We start from the raw sequence: 18,302 nt of genomic DNA on the forward strand, positions 1-18,302 counted from the left end.
TCAGACATGTAATATGTGTCACTATATGTAACAGGCACTGTGTCACGGTGTTGTGTGCAGGTCTGTTGGGTGTTGTGTTTAAGTTGGGCACAGTGGATCGTCTCCATCTGTTTGCTGGACCAGTGACAGAAGGCTTGGGTGTGTGTGTGTGTCTTTGGTCTTTGGAGTGGGACAGATTGCTTTAACCTCTCTTCTAAGGAGAGCGGCCGGAATAGAGAGCTCCTTTTAAACAGCCGCTTCCTCCTTCGACAGTCATGAGATTATCCTCCATTGAAGCGCAAAGCCAGCGCCTTCCTCGGCAACCTCTCTCTCCCCAGACCCCCGGCCTCTGGCCCTCTGCAAACACTCAGTGTTTGACCTGTGACCCATAATGCGGAGATGCAATGCCAAGTCACTTTGCAGGAATCGTTAAAGAACCCAGAGGAGTGAAGACATCCCTACTGTACTCGGGACTAAAACTTCCTTTCTCTTGACAGCTGTTTTTTTCTCCCATTCCCTCTCTTCCCCTTCTGCCTCTCTTGCTCTAATTCCCACGTATCAAATGAGGAGGCAATTGCAGTCAAACGAATTATGTTAATATCATTTAGGGTGGTCAGTGAGAGCGTGTTTAGATGTAATGCGCTTACGATGCTGGCGCTTTGAAGGCCCACTTGAAGAGAGAGCTCTGTTCAGCACACCCCCTCCCCCCTCTCCTATCACATTACCCAAAGTCCTTATTACTATGTGCATGATCCACAATTAGAAGCTGAGGAGCTGGGTGAACTTGTGGTCACCATCTGCCCTCTTGCTTGCTCACACACTGGCGGTTGAAGTTTTTTTTTTCTTCATTAATTTCTTGTTCTGTGCGAGCACCTGGGGTCTACTGGCAGTAGGAAAGGAGGCATCACCGCATTGATAAGGCTTTAAGTGAGCGCATGGGGTTCTCATTTACCCCTCTGTGCGTTTGGAGGGCCGATCTCATGACGGGGGGGGACGACGGGGACACTGGGACGAGGGGGGGGTGGAGGGTGGAGAGAGAGGTTGTTTTTCGCTGAGGCGTCTCGAGACGACAGGAGGGGAGCTGTGATCAATGGCGTGCAATCAGCCGCCACCAACTGCCCCTGACACACTGATCGGTCATAGTCAATGAACGTATGAATGGATCAATCAATCACATGTCGGCGTCCACCAGCAGGCGACGGTCCAGCCCAGGATACTGGAAGGACTGAGTTGATCTACTGAACTCTGCCACACATTGGTTCGTTTCAAACATAGATGAAAGGAATTAGCCTTATCATGGCCATTTAGACACTGAACCTACGCAGTACACATGTCAAATGAATCAAGTGTCTTCTTGACTGAATCAGTTGTTCTTGCAAATGTAATATCTAGTAACTGCAATTGGAATCATTAGTTTCCCTGAAGCTAGAAGAGTTTCATTTGCCCAGGAATTCATTCTGGGTAAAACGGTTTTCCCACAAGAACAAGGCAGCATTAGCTAATTGTCCTTTTTTTTTTTCCTGTTGAACTTTCCATGCAGTGGCACTTGGCACAAGGTGTAACACGGATACAAAACCATTGTGGACCAATGATCTCACTGAGAATGATGTCATTCCGCTATTCTCTAAGTAGAAATGTGTGTGCGTTTCTGTGTGTATCTGTGTGAACATGCAATTGCGTGCGCTCACTTGTGCAGGTGCACTATCGCTAAGTCATGGGGATATATTCATGTTCAGTGGTAACATTCACCCTTGCATTTAAACAGCAGATTCCCTGATCCAAGCCTCTGTCACTGGATTATCAAAATCATTTGAACATGAATGGAGGGCCTATTTCTGTCCTTTAAATATTGATGCTTTTTTTTCAGGCCAATAAGCAGTGTGAGTTTCTGGCTTCAGTAGTAACTGAAGTGGCCAGGGATTTATGCTTGACTAGCTTTTGGATTTGCAAAGCAGACAACAGAAGGGGGCTCGCTAGGAAGAATTACCAACGCTTACCAATGCTTGTAGAATCCACTAACTTGAAGGTCCATCTGAATAAGATTTTTTTAATATGTCAAACACTGAACCCTCACAAGACTTGTAGTTTTGGTTGCCAATATCTAACATGAACAAAACATGGTGTTGAACAGAACCTGTACCACAGCGCCATGTTTGGTACGCTTGGCGCTCATCATAGAAGAGGATAAAAAAATGACTTTTTCCTGGATTGTCTGTGCTAGTTGTGGCTACAATGACTTTTTGACAGGGAAAGTATCTCTGCCTTGCCCTTCTCTCTAGCTCCTTCTTTGGCCTATTCATTGCACAAAGCTGCTTAAGCGCACTTAAGCGCATTAGCATTTGGCTGCCAGGGGACCATATTGACCCTGCATTTGGAAGGCCTAAATGAGTGAAAGATGGAGCGATTTGTTAGGGCTTTAGAAAGTTGCTTTTGGGAGGGGGGGTGAAGGGTTGGGGGTGGGGGGTGGGTGAGCATGAAGGACTGGGGCTGAGGCAGCGGGGGGGGGGACTGAGGAGAGTTGTTGGACTTTCTCTCAGGCCATAGTGTTTGTTCTAATCTGGTGTGTCGTTTTTCGTGGCCGAAGCAGGACTGATTTGTGACATTTGAGTCTAAAGGGCCTTTTTCTGCCCGCTATATTGGCTTGACCCGATTATCTAATCTGTGCTTTGAATTTCAATCAGGTCGCCCCGTCCCTGCCGTGTGGTATGGGAACCACTGGCAGAAGGATTACCTCATTCAACTGTCTTCAAACACAGATGGTCGAATGTTTAACTAATTGTTAAAAGAGTCCACAAAGGGGAATTTAACCATGCACACGGTCCGCAGGGTCAGTACATAGACCTAGATAAAGAAAGGGGACAGTGAGGTGGTACTTTGTGGGACGGTTCTTTAAAAATCATTCAAATGCGTAGCGGTGTGGTGCATGGTGCTGGGCACAAGGACTGCAGAATGGCCAGCAGTATTGTGATACAGTATGGCCCCACACGCATAAACTGCTGTAGAAAGTGTGTGTATGTGTGTGTGTTCGCACATTTAAGTTGCATAGAAATATCCTACAACATCATTTAAAACTTTGATATTTGAAAAAGTTCCATTAACTGTGGATGTGATATTTCTTTTTGTTTTGTTTTTTTGTTTTTGAACACACAACTACTGTGCATTTCTAATATGAGATGACTATTACCTTCTTTATATCTTCCTGATCACCCCATTCTCTCCCTCTCTCTCTCCTCCAGAGTCTCTGCTCCACTGCCACCATGCAGACAGTCAGAGCCGCCGACACCAATGAAGTTGACAAGCTAATATTCCGAGAAAGTGATAACGACCGAAAGGTACGCTACATTAATGTCAAATAATCACCATTAAAGCCTGTTACACGATACTGACATATCATAACCTCATTTGTCACAATTATATCATGAACATGAATTGGCAAAACTGAACTTAAATAATATTCTTGGGCTGACACCTTTTGCCAAATTTGAATCAAAACAAATCCAGTTCATACAGTAGGAATATAAGAATTTCCCTTTCCCTTTGCTGAAAGGGAAATCACATTTTTGAATATGTAATTTCACCATTAAATAGTGAGTATTTTACAAAATTCTAATTTGTTTGCCCAACAATATCCCTGAACATCTTGCTTGGGTATACAGGTGGTTTTAGTACCAGATGTGAATCGGCTTGACGCCTCAATGAGACACATGTAGAATTAACAGTGCTCCCCACCACCGCAGCACACTGCAGTTCATTAGTGCTCTAATTACAAAGTGCAGTTCACATTAGTATTGCTATTAATCAGACCACCGTTCCCCTCTCACCACCGATCTAGGTTGTTCTTCAACTTGAAAAGAAGCTTTTTAATTATGTCAACCAGGACGTTTTCCGGGAAAACAATGGGACCTCGGTAAGTCACCCCTCCGTTTCGTAACCCATAACACATTCATCCACTTTCTCTCATATCTCCTCGTTTTCCCTTTATTCATTACTGATTTCATTTATCTTACGGACTCGGTGGACCTTCTTTCGGCGGGTTGTGAGTCCAGCAGCAACAAGCAGTTCGCTGCATCTCAAGTCGATTCACCGTTAAACAAGTGAATGACACACAGCACGAGAGAATGAAAGGCATTAATTGGCTGTAGCTGCAAAATCTGATTTGAGGGCTTTTCATTTGTAGATAGTGGGCATGGAAGGGTAGTACCAAGGTAAATGAAGTACGTACACACACGTCATTGTGAACAGTTGCTGATCTGAGCCACACAGATGGGTTAACTGATGCCCTCACATATCCTTGGCCTAACACACACTTTCTTTGTCCCTGCAGAGGGGTCGAATGTCTTTGGAATAATTTTTAAATGAGACTGAGAGTAGATGAGGTGAGCGTTTAGTGTCTACTGAGGAAAAACACCTGATACACATTTCCACTTTTATATGGCTGTATATTAAGTAAGCGGTTCAAAGATAGAGCTTGTTAAAATTCCCATGAAGGACACACACACACAATGGACTGTGCGGCCACTGACCTCGGCACACTGGAAACACAGTGTATGCATGTAGTTTGACACATGCATATAAAAGCATATGAAACTATCATAAGCATGTCATCCCTCTAAGATAGGTTACCTGGATCAGGGTCATCTATGTGTGTTCATGTGCCATATTATGTACCTTTAAATTCTGTAGTACAGTATGTGTTTATATGTGTAGTAGATGCTTTGTACCATGCATTTCTCGGTATGTGTGAAAGTGTGTATGAAAAATATTATTTCTAGCTGTAGCTGTGTTTGCATGCCAATATAGTAAATGGATCTTCAACTCATCTGACACCTAAGCTTGCTAAAACACACACTGTGTGGCCCAGGTCTGGTGTGGATGTTTGTGTACTGAACAGGGTCCCTACAGTCATGGAAAACCTGGAAAAGTTGTGGAATTTATAGTGTTTTCCAGGGCTGGAAAAGTTATGGAAAAATGCTACATATCCAAAAAGATTTGGAAATGTCAGAGAAATTTGCTCATTTTTTTAAAGTCAATATCATGCTTGGCTCCTGGGAGATCTGGTTACATTTGGAGGAGAAATAACCCAATTAACACATTTCCTGAATAAATAATATAATTATGTGTGAATGTGTGTCTTGAATAAACGCGTAGAAACACATATAAGTCCCCAGTGGTAAACTGTAGTTAGCCAAAACAAGGCAAAGGGCATTCAAATCAGCTCTTCAGCCAAAAATGGAATTTGATAGACATAAGACGCTGGCAAATATTGACCATGCAAATTGCGCCGCGTGTCGAAAAGTCATGGAATTTGATCAGCAAAAATGTGTAGGAACCCTGACTGTATAACAGCAGCTGTAGGAGGCTGAGGAGCCGCTCTGTCTCCTCCTCCCTTCCTTCTTTTCCTCCTCCCCTCCTCCCTTCCCCCTCTCTTCCTCCTCCTCCTCCTCGCCAAGCCAGGCAAGATGGATGACATAATGGGGGCATCAGAGATAATCTGATGGTCATGGTCTAGTTAAACACACCATGTTATGATCCTTATAAAACAAACTACCTTTCCAAAAGGATAAATGTCCCCCTCCTCACACTCCTCCACTGGGGCAGGGGAAAGAAAAAAAAAAAATCCATTGCATCCTTCATCAACTGCTAGACTTGTACCGGCTTGACAGAAATTTAATTCGAGGCAGCTCTTGAAAATAATTATTGTATTTTGAGAGGAGTAATCATTGGCCGGGACATGATTGAATGTGTCCATGCCTATTGACTTTTGCTATGATTAATAGGTTTGTTTAGTCGATATTCCCATCGAAATTGTATAATTAATTATCCCCGGCGCTGTCACGGCGGGACGATGGAGAGCCCTGATGAGTATTTGGGAAGATTAAATTTTCCGGGCGCTCATGGCGTCAAGGGGCACCGCGGGGCCTTGCTCCAGTGGAGAGATGGGAGGAGCAGGGAGAGTGTGTGTGTGCGTATCTGAGTTGTGTATCTGTAGATGGGGCAATCAGTACAGTTTCTTCCTCCACCCCCCTGTCCTACAGCACACACACGCGCGCACACACACCCCTCGGGCACGTCCCCCTCCTTCCTCTGTCCCCATTGATTTTGTTTCAGTATCTCTTTATTGTAACTTTATCAGTGTGGTGTCGGCAGATGGGGGGTGGGAGCGGGAGAGGGGGGTGTGTTTGTGTACTAGCGGCGGGGCTCCTGTAGCGAGTGATGAACCTCCCCTGTCCGGCCCGCTCCTCCTCGGCATGCCGGCGGCGTCGCGCTCGCCATCACTCACAGCCGCGAGACTTTTAAAACACGAGACGGAAGAGAGATAAATAAAAATAAAAAAAACGGCGCTCCTGCCCAAACTTCTTTCATATTTTATCTGTCAGAGCTCTTAAGTGGTAATACAGAAGCCATGCTGAATAAAATCTGACCTCACAGGATTTATATAAACCGGAGCTGAGCTGAATTGGGTCCCGGGCTGTCTCTTAGTCTCTGAGCTCGCTGTTCTGAATGGCTCGGGCAAGTATTGACCACTTGCTTAGCGTGATCAGAATGGATAAAACATACATGTACAATAGGCGTGATGCACTTACTTTTTGACCTTCATTTTCTACAGCTATTTCCAAGTTCTTCTAACAATGGTTTTGAGAAAGATGAAATTGTGCCTTTATTTTGGAATAGGAATAGGAACATTTGGACTCTTCCACTGTTTGAGAAGCGATCCTCATCGTTTTTGATCCACCTCTACATAACATAAGAGAGATGAGAATGAGTGCAGTGGTGCTATGTACTGTGGTGTTGTGTTTGTTTGGGTCGGCCCCCTCTCAGCACCCGTCGGACATCCCCCCTGTCAGCGACAGTTTATCGCTTTTCCACACAAAATAATGAAGATCTCATAAAAAGAAGAAAAAATATGGCCCCGCGCAATGAAAGCCAAGTGTGAGGTGTAAAAATCAAATTAAATGACCTTTCACCCCAGCATTTATTGATGGCTTTTAATGGCAGCAGGTGTTGTCGCAGGGGATATTTGACAACGCGTAAATCAAAGCACAATTACGGGCGCCGGACAGGGCGAGAGGGACAGTCGGGGGGCCGAAGACCTCGTGTTCCCTCTTTTTACCCCCCTCGACTCCCCGCCTCTTAACTATCACACACACCCTGATTTAGGAGTGCGCTGATCAGCCAAGCACAGTCAGAAATTTGAACCCATGACAGGGTGGTTTTTACCCCGACACTTCTTCATCTTCTTCCCCTCGTCTGTGATATTGCAGCATCTCGGCCCAGCCCCTCCACAACTCCCAAGGTCATTTCTGCCTGACAAACTACTCCCGGCTTTATAATGCCATAAGGCCTTGAACCAATATAAGCTGTTTTCTTTTTTTTTTTTTACCGCTGACCTACCAGACCAGCAAATCATTATGCTTAATTGACCTGGGATGAAATGTAGTGTGAAATTTCTGCCCGCAGGGTTTTCCAGTCACCTAAATGAATTACTCAACATTCACTTAACACATACACACACACACACACACACACACACACACACAGCATGGAAACACGCAGCTCTATGTTGCTCCCCAACAGCGCTCATCTGCTGCTGTTTAAACGGTGTCACACACTTGTAATCTGAGGCGCTTTAGCCCCTTGCAAACAAACACTGTCCCACCTGTGAACATATATAGACACACACACACACACACACATGCATACACATGATGGAAAACTTAAACGTGTCAATTATTGACACAAGCACTCACCGTTTTAACCGTATGAACATACATTGCTAAAAACGCTCTTGCGCGCACTTTTGCCAAAACTATCCTCCGTCTCTCTCTTTCTCTCTTTCTATCTCAATCTCTTTCTCTCTCACACTCACACACACACACACTCAGGGAAGGTGGATGGTGAGACGGGGTGCACAGTGGAGCGTGGGGTTGCATCCCCTGCTCTGCCATCCCTCATCCACAGTGTGTGAGTCTCTCCCGTGACCCCGGCAGTGTGAGTTTGATGAATGCGGCACATCTGCCCTCCTGAACCACCGAGACTCCGTCTGGGAGCCCCCTCTGCCTGGGAAGTAATGGCCACTGTTCTACACCACTGGCACATGATCACACACACACACACACACACACACACACACACACACACACGGAGCGCACATACTGCACTTTGGCTTGTTTATACGTGTGCACACAGCCAACATATTCACACACAGCCATACTTACATGCGCAGCAGAGACGTAACGTAAATGTGTCAGAGGTGGAGATGGATGACAGTAGTTGTCTAGCGCTGATGAAATAACACTCTTATGACAGTCTCCCCCACAGACACACACACACACACACACCCTTCCACCCCCCCACTTTGGTAGGACGTCCCTCCAAACATTATCCATGTGCAGCGCGTCATCCCCATTGATATTTCATCATGTAACCGTCAACGTATCGCCTCATGTAATACACCAATGTAATGTCATTAACGTCAAGCCGCCTGTACGAGCGCTGTCAGACTCTCACAGTCTGGGATGAGGTCTTCGTCAGGCCATAATTGTAGCCGCGTGTTTGAAACGTGTACAATGGCTCAATTTGCTACTAAACGAATGTGTCTGGGCCGCTTCCCGCTGTCTTCCTGTCTGAAAGGAAAGGGGCGGGGCTAGCGGCGGGTCCTCCGGGGTTGCTGGGAAACGTGGCTGTCAGTCTCTCAGGGAGGCAGTCATGCAGGTGCCCCGGCTACCTGTTCATCTCCCAGATAATTAATGTGTACAAGAAGCCGCTAATTGCACTTTTCACTAATGATTTATGGGTTTTGTGAAAGGGGGGAAATTGGGGGAAGTGTGTGTGTGAGCGTGGGTGTGTGTGTGTGTGTACACACTGGTGAGTGAGTACAGCTGGGTGAGGAGACATGATTGATGAAGAGCGTGTGGATCTGCTGTCAGTGTGGAGAGACAGACCCCCAGTAGGACAGGGCTAAAGGGACACAGTAACACACACATACACACACACACACACACACACACACACACACACACACACACACACACTGGTGCTGGTCAACCTCTGTCAAAATTTGTCAGGGTGGGTACATGGACATAACTGGATAAGCCCAAAGATGGTGTCCTCAACTTTCCTCAACACACAATCTCTCTCTCTCTCTCTCTCTCTCTCTCTCTCTCTCTCCCTCCAATTCACATCCACACCTCATCTAGAGTAGGGCCAATTAGGCAGAAAAGTATTTTACCTGAAAATGCCACTAGGTTCACCAGACTTCCACCTCTTCTTAAAAGCAGATATTGGGCATCCAGAAGTCTGGGTTCTCAATACAGTTTTGGTATCAAATCCATGCTGTGTGGACCCTATTCCAAATTGCAGACGCAGCAGACTGACATATAGGTTGCTATCTACTGTATGTGGATGGGGACAGTGAATGACAAACACTCTCCCCTCATCAGCTACCACCAAGGTGCCCTTGAGCAAGGCACCTAACCTCCAACTGTGCTGTACTGGGCAGCTCCCAGTGCGACTGTGTGTAACTGAGTGAATGTGAAGCAGGGTGGGGTGGGAAAAGAGCATGCATGCTCAGTTGAAAGGTTAAAAACAAATAAAATGAGCATTTGAACCGTATAAAGCCTTTATTCATGCCCCGCTCTCTCTTCATCCCTCCATCCGTTTCTCTCTCTCCACAGCTTTTAGAGTTTGACAAAGAGCTGTCGGTGTTCAAGGATCGGCTGCACGAGCTGGAGATCGCTTTCCCACCCAGGTATGGAGCCATTTTACATCACACACAGTTTGGCTAGACAAGTCTCTCTCTCTGCATTCACACCGCTAGCAACCACATCGACAAACTACTGCTGATTGTTAGTCCTGATGTTCCTGCAGTCATCTCAGGTCATGAAAAGGTTTTTAAATGTTTTAAATTATATCATCTAAATGTGAAGCCTTAAAGGTCCTAAATGCAATCAAATAAAGCATTTTAAGTCTTAAATTCAGTTTTAGAGGTATTAAAAATCTTGCAGAGGGCGGCACTGTCGCCTCACTGCAAGAAGATCCTGGATTAAAATCTTGGCACTGGTGGTGGTGGTGAACATGAGCCAACGTTTCTCTGGTTGTGGAAAATGGACATTTGGCATCTGGTTTTTTGAGCTGCATGCGGTGTGATCATATGACAGCATATTCTCATGTAATATCTTTAGGAAAACTACTTGCATTTTATGGCAAAGAAAGTTGTTTTTGCTGTTATAGTTGGAACAAATGCAACTAGTATATTAACCAGATCCTGGCAACAAGCACTCTGACTGCAGTGCAGTTTTGACTGATTATTAACACGCACAATCAGACGGACTCAATCACCCCTCATTGTCTGAAATGGTTTTATGAGAGCTGCAGGATCTGTGTTTGATGGGTATCAATTGTTAAGTATGATTGGACGTGGTCCCAAACTGCTCCCATGTGTATGTTTTGGTGTGTGTGTGTGTGTGTGTGTGGTGATGTGTGAACGCCGCGGGCTGCATTGATATTCCGCCGCAGTGGGACTTGGGGGAGATTGAAGCGGGTGGTCTCCTCTCCTCTTCCTCAAACAAATGCATTTGCAATTAGCCCTTTCAGAGGAGAGGGAGGGCAAACACGCGGCCGGCGTGGAAATATGTTTCGGGAGCAGCGCGTTAATGGCGCTTGACCTTTGCCGTCGGTTGTGACTCAATCAGTGCAGATAATGAAACGCTGTAATCAAACAATAATTACTTGATAAACTGCTCTAGTGGCAGGCGCGGGGCGGCGGGGGACTTTTGTGTGTGTGTGTGTGTGTGTGTGTGAGAGAGAGAGTTGGAGATAGAGCTATCAAGTGTGTGTGAGTGGCTATGAGTGTGAGTTTGAGAGAGTTATCGTATGTGTGCATGCATGTGTGTGTGAGAGAGACTATGAGTGTAAGAATTTGAGACTGAGTGGTTGTGTGTGTGTATGAGAGAGGGAGAGAGTGTGTGTGTGTGTGTGTCAAGGTTCTGCCAGTCCCTGTTTTTAAATGACTCTGTGTCTTAATCAGGGACCCCATTTACATCACTTTGCATAAGTGACAGGTGGATTTATTGTCCTTTTACACTGGCTGACTTTTGCACCTATCCATATAATACTGAATCATCTCCCCGCAGGGAGGAATGAATGTGCCGCTGTGTGAGAATACAAATGATTTTCACATACTTGAGAAGATGATGAATCAAATAGATGAAACCTGGGAGCAGCATATGAAATTTGATGTGATCTACTCTTGTGTGCGCGACAAGCCACATCATTGTCAGCCGCGAATGGGTGGCGGCGGCCTAGTTAAAACTTAAACAGCCCCCTCCTCCCACTCCTCACACACACACACACACACACCCCTCATACACACTGGTCCCCCTCCCCCTGTCGGGTCTGCCTTGTGCTCCTTGAGCAATCAAGCCTCAACGATTGTTCTCCATCACATAGCCTGCTCCGGACCCGGCCCCTCGCCATCTGTGAGGTTATTACTCTTTTTAACGCAGGCCATCAGAACACACCCCTCACACACACTCATGCGCACACACACACACACGGCTCACTTTTGTTCAATCTATAAATCAATACTAGTCACCAACATTTAATCTGCAAGTTAATTCTGTCTGTTGTCCAGTAGTGGATAAGAAGTTGTCACAAAATGAGACATGCTGCCAAGGATGAACTAAGGATTGAATATGACAAGATGACTGATTGATTTCTAGCTACTGATGTACATGGCCAAAATGCAGAAAATGTTTATCTATCCTAAGCTTTCACCTTCCACCAGGTAAACAGCTCCATTACATTTTTAGAAAGGCAGAAAGGGTTTGTAATGGTGTTTCAGTTTTAGGAAGTGGGAATCTCTGTCCTCATATGTACGTACGTACATACATTCTTCCCCCCGCATCGCTCAAAGAATGTGCTACAAGCTGTAAATTTCGGTCCGCTTTACCTTCAAGAAGTCGTCGGTCAAAGTTGGCCGTGACATGTCTAAGCACTCGAGCACCGGGGTGAGGAATTTGTCCAGGCCTCGTCACAGTTGGACCTGGAGCCAGTCGGCTGCCGTGCGCTGATAGGCTGCGAGATGACCCGCACACACACACACACACACACACATACAGTCATACACAGGACCCCATGTATGGTCAAGAGTTTTCCTAGTGCAGCCAGTGTATTGGGAGAGTATATATGAGTCTATTAATCAGAAAGCAATCATTTACTGAGTTTCAAAATCCAAATGCAACATCAAGCTATTGTGTGAGACTTGGACCAGCCATTAGGTCATTATCTTTGCATATAGGCTGCAATGTGGCCATTTGACTGGAAATAATGGTAAGTTATGCTATATATTATGGTATGTTTGATTTCATATCTGGAATAGCATAACTAAGGTAATATGGCCTAAAACATACTAAGGGACCAGTAACTTATTCATGTATTTTGATTGATTTAGGGGAAAGCTTTTAGTACTGCTCTTATCTGATTTCTTTACTCTTTTTTTGCGCGAGATCGATGCAAAAATTGAATCGGGACCCCAGCTTGGGGAAGAAACGCAGTGGACAATGAGGGAGCAGTGGAAGAATGTATTCCCTCTTTAACCTGGTTACTGGGAATGGGCCTTGAGGGAGATTTTGAGTGACATCAGACCAGCGGTACAACTCCATCAATGTACAGCTCATGAGTTCAGTATAGAGAGCCGGGAGCCGGAGCGGAGGTTGGGCAGGGTTGGTAGAAGGGAAGATGGGAAGCAGAAAAGATGGCTGCCATCCTGTGTGTCTGTGCTTGCCAAGTCGAGCCATGGCAGGGAGTCAGGAGCTGGGACAGTGAATCTGAAGTCTCTCCTCTCCCTCATCTAAAAAATATTTGTTCTCAGTCCTGCAAGTGTTGCTGGAATTTCCTTTTTCCCAGCTGTACTGGGCAGCTCCTGGTGTGAATGTATGGAAATGTATGAACGAATCCTAAAATGCGTAGCTTGGATGGGAATGTACTAGCAGGGAACGAGCATATACCAGCATGTATTTTCGCTTAGCCTCTCCTTATGTATCAATACAGAGAGCGATGGGAAGACGCTAGAGCCGAAATAATGGCTCCAGTCCCATGTGTCTGTGTTTGCCAAGTCTAGACATGGAAAGGAGGAGAGGAGCAGAGCATGGCCCCGGGGGGTCAGGAGGTGAGGCCCGGTGAGGAGGGAGAAACCGATAAACAGTCGTGTCTTCGCCGCTTGGTGTTTGACGGGAAGCCAAGGAAGCACCCTGGGACCAACCTTGGCACGTTAGCGTACATTTTCCAAACGCTGCGGGCCTGTGAGGACGGGCTGAAGAGTGACTTCCCCTCTGGGAACAGCTACAACATTCACAGGTTCATTCCGAAAGAGGACGGGGAGGGGGAGAGATCCTTGAGAAAAACCGATTGTGCCAGGCAGAATGACTGTGCCCTTTGAGGGAGAGAAAAATCTGGTCAGGTGACACGAATGGTCATCCGCCAATTTCTCCAAAACTGCGCAATCTCTGCCTGGCCCACCCCAGTGTGTAACCTTGTAGAAAACTAGAACTTGGATAGGTCATGTTGTCATGTTCACATCCGTGTGACACTGTTGGACGTTCCCCAGGACAGCTAAATAACAGAGATCTCCGAGTGAATTGTCAGGGCAGTATTGAGCACATGGGAAACGCACACACATGGACGGCTGTCCTATGTACAGTAGCAGTCCTTGTTCAGTGAAGAAGACTCTTCACACTGCACCCAGGGCCTCTGAAGAGCTGCACGAATGATGTCACCCTCTAAATGTGTGCGTGTACTTGTGCGCTCACGTCTGTCAGCGTGGATACATTAGTCCTATAGCCCTGCTGTGCGCCTCCTATATGAAGGAGGCTTCTTGTTCTCTGCGTCGTGAGCGGTCACCCTATACTGGAGCGGAGGCGCATGACTCCATTTATGGAGTACCACAGATGTGCTTTAACGACAACGTTGCGTTAAAGCACTGCGGCCGAGGCGCTTTCCAGCGGCCACAGGATCCAGTGTTCTGGGCTTGAACAACTGAACGGGAACATTGTTTTACAACGAGGCATCACATCCATCATTCTAACTGCTGGAGAGCCCCGTGAAAATGATGAGGGGCCATTGTGGCGGTAATAGCTGAAGATTGTCCACTGCCATGTGTCTCTGCCTCTTTCGCTGAGATGATGCTAGTGGAAGGCTTTGTTAAAAACATACTTATATGGAGAGGATTAAACGGAACTCTTGTGTGTCTACTTGTCTCCGTTTGGAGCGGCTAAAGGCGTAACTCGACGCAGATGAAGCCCAGCAGGCCGTCGGCCATGAGCTACCGATGGCATTTCACTCGGTGTTTGTACTGTACTATGCCAATGTTGTGCCTGCGAGCGTCCCAACCCTACAAACTGAAGCAAACATTCAGCTTTATTGATAGCGTTTGGCTGATCTTTTTGAATCTGTGTGTGTGTGTGTGTGTGTGTGTTTGTGTGTGTGGTTCAGTGTTTTGCCAAGCCTCCCCTGACAACGGCAAACAAACATAGCTGTAGAGGCAGCGAGTCGCTCGAAACCAGCAGCACCTGACTTTTTAGCCAATCGCAACACGGCAATCGCCATGTTACCAACATCCCATGATGCTCTTCAGGACCCTTGACCTCATGTCATTGATACTGTAACTCTTATCTTTGGCTTCCTGCCCTGCCTATATTCCCAAGTTTATATTGCCCTTATTAAATACTGAGCAACTCAATGGCTCACTGTTTGGCCTGTCACTTATTTGTCATTATGTCGAACAAGCTAATAGCTTTTGAGCGGGAGATAGGAGAATGTGGGACAAGGGGGCTTGGCTTGGAGCGACGCAACCCAGGACGGAGTGACGGGGTCCTGGGGACACAGGTTAGCAGCTTGGCCTACCTGCCTTTATTTAAACACATTTCACACACAGGCTTTTGTTTTTTAATCTGTTTTAGCCTTGTTGTGGGTTTTATTCTTTCAACCCTCCATTAAAGTGATATCTGCCGATTTTATCGTTCATCGTATTAACTCACATTTATTGTTTTATTGTTTGCAAAGGACTTGTGTTGAAAAGTGCTGTACAAATAAAGTGTGTATAGATAGATTGTACAGTGTTGTTGCCATTATATCACGACGGCCTCTCCCTCTGCTGGGTGAGGCCGGGTGACACACCGTAGGTAGGGCCTGCCTGTGTGTTCGCCTCGCTAGTTTTCAGTTGCAAGACAAACAAGCTGACACTGGCCGGAACACATGTGAGTAATGTGTCAGCAGCCAAGTCAAACATTAAACCCCAAAGCAGGCATGAATGAATGAGCTCTTGGTGGGTGCTAGAGAGGGTCTCGATATGTGGCGCGTATCAGGGCTGCGGTCAGCAAAATGAAACCAAGCGGAGGAACAAGGAGGAAAACAGCAGGAGTTGTGTGTCCAAAAGAAAGACTGAAATATAAAGCCTGAAAATGTAGTGTAAGATTTAATAGAAAGATAGAAAGACTTGTTGATTTGTTGTTGAAAGCAAAGGCCTTTTTTATTAGTGTGACATTAGTAGTGTGTATAGTCTGTTTTGGTTACACTTTTAGCGAGGTGATTCAGTTTTAGCGTGGACTCTAGTGTCACTTTATGTATTAATAATGTTCTTAATTCTCATTTCTATTATGATGATATTGCTGCTAGTCTTTTGCTGTCTGCTCTGTTGAGTGGGTCTCAAGGACGTGCAATGCTTCCTTTTATTTTAGCTGATTATTCTGTTTGTTTTGCTCCTTTTATTGTCCAGCACTTTGTAACTGTGTTAAGAAAAGTGCTTTAATACAAATATAGTTATTAGTAGTACAACATTAGCTCTTGGGACCTGAGTTGGGTCAGCAGTGTATTGTGCAGTGTAGTGCGTGTTTGCATGTGCATGTCATACATATGTGTGTGTGTGTGTGTGTGGCTACCTGGAAGTGCAGCACCCCCCTCCCATACAGGTGGACAATTGTTGCCGCTATCAGCTTGGCCCATTAATTAGTGTAATTAGTCTTGCTGTGGGCAATAAGGGCCTGATAGGAGCTGACGGCCTTCAGCCCGCACGCCCACTCGGCCTGTTTACCTTCCCCGATAAGTTTGTGAGCTCGCTAATCGGACACATTAATCACTTTGGCCCCAGCGCGCCACTCGGCTGTTTGCTGTTGCATTAAGACGCGTTATCTCTATTGGAGCCAATGGAGGGTGCGGTAAAACAGAGAGGGGAACAACCTATACCTGCCCGCACACGGACGCGGAATAGCCCTTTAATGGACACAGTTGAGTATTGTTAATCAGCTTTTACAATGGCTGGCCTGTCATCGCTAATGACTGAACGATAGCAGAGTTTTGTTGTTGAAGTGCTCGAGGAAGTTTGCTATCAGGCGGGAGTTCATTGTTTGAAAGAGGCGAGGGGGGAAACTTGATTTTTTTCAATTTATCTCTTTAACATCAAACTGACCCCAAGTCTGTTAGTCAATAAAGCTATTACAGTGTCGGTCTCTGGCCCTGATAGGCGGGTCGTCTGCAGGCTGTGGAAGCCCGGGAACCTTCCCCTCAGGAAGCATATGGAAGGAGTATTGAGGCCACCCTGAAGTCAGCCCAGCTCCACAAGCCCTTTGAAGACTTTGCTCTTTTTCCACCCTCACTTTCCCTCTTTCTGTCTGATCCCTCTTTATCCCCTCTCTTCTGCCTCCCTGTCTATCTCCGTTTCACTCATCCTATTCTTCAGCCTCTCTTTTATCCTGGGATCACTTCTTTAGCCCTTTGATTAGCATACCAAAGCCCCTCTGCATTTCCCCCATGCTTTAAGTGCCATTAATGCTAATTGGAGGCGGGGAACTTTTTTAAGTAGCTCTCCGCAGGTCTGTTTGTACACCTGGTGGGGGGGCTGTGTGTGTGTGTGTGTGTGTGTTGGCCAGAGGAGGGCACCTCATGCCCCAGCCCTAAACCTCACCCCTCCTCCCATTCCTCTCTTGGAGCTGTCCAATATGTGGTCGCCATGGCACAGCTGTAACATCCCCTCTGGCACTGCTCCCAGTATATTGATGTGGAGTTGAACTGTTTACCGCCGCTGTTTGACCAGTTGAGTCTCAGATGATTACACAGTCCCACACACACACACACACATATACACACATATACATATATATGTATACATTCACAATTTGCAAACATGGCCACCATGTCACAGCATACTGGGCCAATGCGTGTGTCTTTGTTTCTGTTTGTATGTGCAAAGTGTGTGTGTGAGAGAGAGAGACCAAAGCTGAATGACCTTAGTAATAGCTACCTGTGGGTGTCCTAGCAGCCAGTCAGTATGTGTGTTTCCAATCTGCTGGAAGTTATCGGGTAAAACAAGGACACTCTCCTTGGACAGGTGGATACTCCTGAGTGGCAGGTAGGGGACAAACAAGGTGACAGATGAGGGCTGATATGTTGCCACTGCTGGATGTAAACCTCATATCAAGAAGCAAGCAACATTTCAGGAATTTAGAAATGTGGCTTTATTTTCAGTTTGGAATTTTATCATAAGCGTTGCATGGCCCTAGGCTCTAAATAGCTAGCACAGAGTCCAACTACGAAAGGTACATTTCCTGGAGAAAATGTGTAGGGTAGCTGTAAGCACCTGGAGAAGTAGTAGTAGTACTAGTACTAGTGTAGTAGCAGCAGTAATAGCAGAAATAGTAGCAGTAGTAGTAGTAGTAGTAGCAGCAATAATAGTTGCAGTTGCGGTAATAGTAGCAGCAGCAGTAGTTGTAGTAGTAATAGTAATAGCAATAGTAGTGGTTGCAGTAGTAGTAGTAGCAGTAGTAGTTGTATTAGTAGTAGTAGTAGCAGCAGTAGTAATAGTCACATTGTGATCTGACAAACACACTTACACACAGAGCAACCACAAATAAAATGCTTAATAAATGCACACTGCACCAGCACAAAGTCCAATTAAGCTATCAGAGCCTGGCAACTGTGATGAATAGAAGGTAGAATATGTGTGTTTATTTTATCATTAGAATATCACCATCCTAGGCAAAGAGGCACGTTGTGTTATGCTACGGTTAGCACGTGTGGCACTGAAGGAGCAAATTGGATTGGTATTACAGTATGTAAGCCCAGTCTTATATCCTGATGAGCGCCGACAAACAAATTGGATTGGTGGCGTGTAAATCTGATGCAGTTTGATGAGCCGAAGGGGCAAATTGAATTCTCAACAATGTAAATCTGTAGCGGCTCGATGGCTCCTCGCGGGCTCCAGCCCTGCCGCCGCTTAAATCATGCGATTGTTCCCTGCTGTTCCAAGATACAATCTCTCTTGGCCATTTGCC

The 18,302-nt window shown here is 46.0% G+C and overlaps 1 protein-coding gene across 2 annotated transcripts in view; it reads left to right on the forward strand.

The window, feature by feature from the left end:
* Positions 1 to 18,302, forward strand: part of inpp5a (inositol polyphosphate-5-phosphatase A) — a 132,944-nt gene that overhangs the window by 107,051 nt on the left and 7,591 nt on the right. For both annotated transcript variants that reach the window (XM_071924798.2, XM_071924799.2), the window contains exons 10-12: positions 3,216 to 3,311; positions 3,812 to 3,886; positions 9,654 to 9,727. In XM_071924798.2, coding sequence (XP_071780899.1) covers positions 3,216 to 3,311; positions 3,812 to 3,886; positions 9,654 to 9,727 — 245 coding nt within the window. The remainder of the gene's footprint in view (positions 1 to 3,215; positions 3,312 to 3,811; positions 3,887 to 9,653; positions 9,728 to 18,302) is intronic.

The sequence above is a fragment of the Centroberyx gerrardi genome, chromosome 15, assembly GCF_048128805.1.
Source record: "Centroberyx gerrardi isolate f3 chromosome 15, fCenGer3.hap1.cur.20231027, whole genome shotgun sequence".
Taxonomy (NCBI): Eukaryota; Metazoa; Chordata; class Actinopteri; order Beryciformes; family Berycidae; genus Centroberyx; species Centroberyx gerrardi.